The sequence below is a fragment of the Chrysoperla carnea genome, chromosome 5 (assembly GCF_905475395.1).
Source record: "Chrysoperla carnea chromosome 5, inChrCarn1.1, whole genome shotgun sequence".
Taxonomy (NCBI): Eukaryota; Metazoa; Arthropoda; class Insecta; order Neuroptera; family Chrysopidae; genus Chrysoperla; species Chrysoperla carnea.
In genome coordinates this window covers 71,181,660-71,188,005 of record NC_058341.1, presented here as the reverse complement: position 1 = coordinate 71,188,005, position 6,346 = coordinate 71,181,660, and the positions used below count along the sequence as shown (strand labels likewise).

The 6,346-nt window shown below is 29.4% G+C and overlaps 1 protein-coding gene across 1 annotated transcript; it reads right to left on the bottom strand.

The window, feature by feature from the left end:
* Positions 1–2,587: 2,587 nt before the first annotated feature.
* Positions 2,588–5,623, bottom strand: LOC123301381. The gene is made up of 3 exons (XM_044884118.1): positions 5,310–5,623; positions 5,001–5,152; positions 2,588–4,587 (listed from the first exon to the last, which is right to left on the bottom strand). The coding sequence occupies exons 1-3, from the start codon at positions 5,396–5,398 to the stop codon at positions 2,588–2,590; spliced, it is 2,241 nt and encodes a 746-aa protein (XP_044740053.1). The 5' UTR covers positions 5,399–5,623.
* Positions 5,624–6,346: the final 723 nt, after the last annotated feature.

The following is a 6,346-nucleotide window of genomic DNA, read 5'->3' as shown; positions in this document are numbered from 1 at the left end:
TTCCTAGCCGAATTTCTGAAAATCTCGTCCTTCTGGCATGTATACAATAGAAAACGTTATTTTGGGGGGCTATTTTTCAATTTTCCGGGAGGCTGAAATAGGGTTTATGAAATTTTTTTGAAATTATTCTGTTATTTTAACTTAATTAAGCGTCGGCTGGTAAAAACTCCATCTTTGTGTATAGAACAAAAAAAAAAAAAAAATTTGGGGTTTGCCGGAGGGTTCAAGCAATTTCGCATCTTTCTAGCATATCTAGAAGTGTCTCAGAATTTGTATATGTCAAGTGAGCCAGTGAATCAGTCAGCTTTACTTTGGGAATTTGCAACAGTCTCGTAAATATTTGAGGATATAAAAGCTTCAAAATGTCTCAAAAAAATTTTTTAATAAAGAAAATTTCCTTAATCAATTTTGATTCCCTTAATTAAAATTCCCTTCAATGGTAGGATTCCGCTACCTTTCAGCCAGACTTCGGCTATCTTATTTAAAGTCCATTTAGGACAATTCCTTAGGAATTGTACTATCAGCTGTTATACTATTAGGTAAACACATTACATATGCTTTACCTTCTTTTCCACTGATAATTTCATTTCCTCAATTATTTTGAGAAGTTATTAGAATACACAAGTATTAAATAAATTAATTTTTGTTGTGACGGCTGGAATCGAACCTGCTATCCTAGCATACAGCGAACAAAAATGATTATGCTTCAACCAACTAAGGCACTATAACAAAAATAAATATAAAAAAAAAAGTTCTCGGTTTTAAGTTTCCTATGGGACAATGCTACTCAGGGAGACTATCTAGACATAGAATTGTATACAAATGTACGGCTTCGCCACATTGAAACCAAGAGTTGAAAATTTATAAAAAACATAAAATACGATAAAGTACAATATTTGTTAGAAAAACACACAACACGGTAAAGTACAAAATTTGTGTAAACAGTATCCGAATACACAAAACAGTAATATATGAAAATAATTTTTAAAACATAAAACACGCAAAAGTCAAGGAGGACAATATTTTTAAAGAACGAAAGGAAGCACCAGAATTTACAAACATTTAAAAACTGGAAACTCAGGAACTTTTGGAAACTCAGCTTTAAAATGTTCTCAATCAAGTCGGTTCGACCCTTTAAGGGCTACAAGGTCACTGAGAAACACACGGACGCACAGATAAACACTTTAAACTAATAACTATCCTTCCTTAACCAATATCAAAGTCATGGTCAAGGCCATCAGATGAGATGAAAAGGATACTTAGAGAGCTGTGATTTTTTGGGACAAATTTTTGGAAATATTTTTATTGAAATTGAAATATTTGAGTTGACTTTCTTCTTTTGAATTATTGTTTTGAATTAGCTAATTATTTTACCATTTCACTTATCTAAATGAATTGAGCCAGGTTTATTTGACCATTAATTTCCATAGTAATTATTTATGAGTTAAAATTATATGTCATGCCTTTTCCAAATTGAATCGATTTTGAAGATGTTTTAGTTGTTTTGAGTCCCAAACTCAGTACAAAATCTAAGAACACTCTCCGCTAAATTACCTATCAAAAGAAGCCAAAAAAAATTAAAATCGGTTTATCCGTTTAGATGCTGATGCCACAGACAAACACACAGACACACACATAGCGGTCAAACTTATAACATCCCTTTTTTTAGTTCGGGGGTTAAAAATAAATAATTATATCAACGCCTTCCCTAATCGTTTTATAATCTTTTTTTCAATGAAGACGACGATCAACTGGTTGACCTAATGAAAAGTTACTTTTTTTACAATCGCAGCGGCGCTGAGATCTTAAAAATATACTGAAATAATATGATGTTTTGCGTATCAACTATAATTGTATAATAACACATTCTGTTGTTTATAAATTCTCCTCCATCCATAAAAATAAATACCACTATCATTTCTCTGCTTTGTTTAAGGTAGTACCTACACGAAAGTGATATTCCAAGAATTTCTCAAAACTCAGAATATAAAATATTTAATTCATAATACACTTGCTGTTAAAATTAGAAGATGATTTACCATGCCATTCATGAGATATTAGCAACAAAGAGTATAGGATAGAGGAGAAGCAGGCCATAAGAGCTAATGAAAAATAGTAGTATACGAGTTTCAGCGCCTCTACCGAGTCAGGCACTAAGAAAAACCTTAAATCGGCGCCAGGTTTAAATTTAAAAAATAATTTAATGAAAGTAAAAGAATAAAATTATAACGCACTTGTTGATTAATTTTTTTTTTTTATTTATTCTTAGCTGTCAAAAACAAAAGCGTAAAAAGATATTACATACTTTATATAAATATTTTAGTAAAATATAACATAGATATATTCAATAATATTTTTTGGTTAATAAATTTAAACTTATTAAAAAACATTTTATGTTATAAAATTAAATAAAATATAAGCTATTCTAGTAACAATAAATATACTATAAACATAAAATAAAAAATACTTCATTTTTTAAACTACTAATAATAGAATCTTAAAGAGATTTATGCTAAAAATAATTTTTTGACAGATATAAAAAAATAATCATAATAAAAAATATGTTAAAAAATATACCTTCAGTCTTTTATTTTTCGGAAGGCTGTATATTTTTGGCTTCATTACTTGGTATCACTTTCTTTACTTTTTGGCAAATTGTGTTTTTATTAGTAAACTTTTTCATTTTTGATTTCTTAACTTTTTGTTTGGTGTTGGTATCGGCAGATTTCGCAGCACGTCGTCTAAATCTAGCTTCCCAAAAGCAGCGAATTTTAATGAATGAATTAATAAAAGCATTTGTTGCTTTTTCAGTACATAAAAATTCGTGATGCTTTGAATCTTTTGAAATTGCATAGTTTAGTTTTTCCAAACTCTCTAGTATTGGCCGTTCAAGTCTAGAATTCAAAGAATCAAATAATCTGTCTAAATCCCAAATCATTTTTCCAGTTGTATCATCTTCTGGGAAATTACTTGCATCTATAGTAGTATAAACTAAATGAGCTGTATACATCGACTTTGAGAATACTTGTGCAGCTAACGATACTGACATTTTATCACCATTTGAAATATTGTATAGATGTCTTTCAGTTATTTTAGGAATTAAATGCAAAGGACTTTCTTTGCTAAGAGAAAATATTTTTTCTAAAACTGACCAACGTGCGTAACCGCCATCATACTTGAAATGTTTTTTAAATAAATTATTACGAATAGACTTCAACAAATGTGGTGGGTCATAAATGAAATAAATTTTATGATCATATCCTGGAACTTTAAAGAATGGTTTTGTTGGAGTCATTTTATGTTTTTTGAACATGCCTTGATTTCTGGGCCCTTGATCGCAGATCAGAGCTTTCACTATTAGATTTACTTCAAATAATTTCACCACAGTTTCTTCCATTATTTCGTGAGTTAAACTTGAATTGTCATTTTTACTTAATAACCAGTAACCAATAACTTGCTTCCAGGGCCTATTAATCCATCTGATCATTGCTACTAACGCACTTTTAGCATTTTCAGAAGTACGCGTTTTACCGTTATCAGCAATACCTTTGAATTCGTCTAAATTATTGTCATAATGTATCTCTTCACTTAAATTAATTTCATCGAATAGCACACTCACCAGCTTATCTTTGGCATTTGACTTCTCCATAGAGGTCTTCAATTGCTCTAATACAGTATTATTTAATCCAGGATGAATTGGAAATTGTTTTTGGTAATTACTTAGAGTTCTTTCAGTTGGTAAGTGAAAAAATTTGCTTAGATAACGGTATGCTTTAGGTGAATGATATTTTATAGATAACGCTATATCTTTCACTTCATTCGTAAAACGTCGACGATTTTTTGAAACATTGCACAAACGTAAATGTGAAGAAAAAAAAGCTAGAGCTTCCGGATCCAGAAATTTGGAGGATGCATTAATAATAGATTTTATTTCTACTTCGTTAGTGACTAACGGATTGTTACGTTTTTGTTTAGTTAGTCTTAGAATTCGGCTTCGATAAACAGCTAACAAACGATTTTTATTTTTAATACGTAAAGACTTTGGTGTTAATTGCACTTGACGATCAACTTTATTTCTTATTCTTAATTGATTATATGATGTACTACTCTTCATATGATGTAACTTAGAAGGCGAAGTTACTGCTTCTTTTGGTGGAACAGTAGAATTTTTGAAAACTAATGTTCTTGGTACTCGACTCACTTTTTTCGATGGAGTCATTAATAATCTTGATGATTGTTGAGAACGTGAGTTTGGAGACACTTTTGCATTTAATGAACTTAGCTTACTACTAACGGGTGAAGAACATATACCGATTGTGTTAAAGTTATTGAAATTTTTTGGTATGCTTTCGCTAAACACTGGTGTACTGGAAGAAGAAACGTTTTCTTGAACATACATCCTCGCTTTGTCTGCTGTATTCAACGTAACAGAGTTATGCGAATAATCTATAGATGCGGAAATACTAGGTTGATCTGATGTTCTAATAGTAGATGTAGGCGATGGTTGATATGGTGTCGGTGAAGAAATTGTTGCTGAAGCATTTGATGATGAATGAGTCCCTGCAGATGATGCATAAGAATGATCCTCTTCAGTAAAAAAAAAAAAAACCAATTAATTAGGTGAAGCAAAGTTTCATAAGAATCAACGTTATTGAAAAAAAGAAACAAGTCATTAAATGTTAATGGAGAAATTTCTTATTAAATAAAAATAAATAATATCGGATTAATTAACTACTTTAAAAAACGGCTTAATATTTGTGGTTGTAAAAATAACAGTCATATTTTTCTATTATACTCTGATATTTTCATACATTTAACGAATTGTGACTGAATTAATTCAAATATACTACTTTGACGGTGACGATTATTATACTAATTTACAAATTCCAATCAGTAAAATATTTGATTGCTTTAAATAAAATTTTATACCTCGTGGGATAATCGTAAGTTTGGTGATAATTCAATGCAATAAAAAAAAACAAAAAAAAAAAGAAATCTACCTCCCATACGAATCGTTGGGACTGCTTCTCGATATAACAACCAACGTGGTGGTGTTCTCTTTCGATAACAGGACAATTCAAAATGATCCGAACAAATGCGAAAATCTTTTGGATTATTCGTAATACCAGCAAATTTTCTCCATTGCTTTCGTCTGCAATAAATCAGTTAATAATTAATTACATTATCTTTACTATTTATTCTTGTTAAAATATTCATTTTTCACTATACTTTTATTTTATAATTAATATTTTCCAAATTCAATAGATCACCAAATAAATTTTACATTTACTTGACTGTTATGTACTTACATCATTAAATTTTTCGGCTCAGAAAAGAATGAATGATTTTTATTTTGTTTTTGTGTTCTTGTACAACCTTTCACATTACAACGAACCATTTTTTTTTAATTTTTACTTTAAAATTATTAATTTATTAAGTATTACGTCTTAAGAAACCAAAATCATCAAAAACCCAAGCGTAGATATCTGTCACAAAGACTATCTGTCATATTTCAAAAATCCTCCTTCATCGTCGCCCCCGCAAAAGCCAACAAGCTCGTTAGTGTATATCCTGAAAAACCAGATGTCGCTTACAATTATACGGCTGCTTCTCGTCTATCTTATAGTCTTTGATTAGCAATTAAAAGTGACGCAATTTGTACGTGTACATGGGAGAAGTGTATAAAAATACACAAATTTACAAATATTATATTTATTTACCAATGAATGACGTCCACCATCTCTATGAAAAACTAATATAATGTAGAATACTATATTTAGAAAATATATAAATAAAAATAAAAATTATTTACCATATAGTTTCGATAAAAAACTTAAATAAATAACTCGTTTTAGCGATAATTTTTGTGGAAAGCATATAAAAACTAATGATAAACGTATATATCAAAGTATGTGTGTGTATACGTATAGAATATATAATTGTGAGTAACTACAGTCTTCTGAAAATAATATATGGTATATGTATAATAGTCATAGCACACTTAATGCACTGAATGATAGTATTAGTCCAAAACTTTTTGACTGGACGGTCGCGGAGGAACTACCTTAATTAGAGCAATGCAATGCAATGTAATGATTTGTTTGTTATTATTTGGATATATCAACTGTTATATACCTACTTAGTATTGGACTGAATGTATGGATGAATATAATTAATTATTTATTATTATTATTACTCATAACAATCTAATTAAAATTAAATAAATCAATTATTTTGTTTTTATTCATTTTTATTACAAATGTTCATTTACTGCAACAAAATGATGATTCAAATTAAACTGGACATTTTTAACGAAATTCATTTAAATATCAATATCTGGATGACC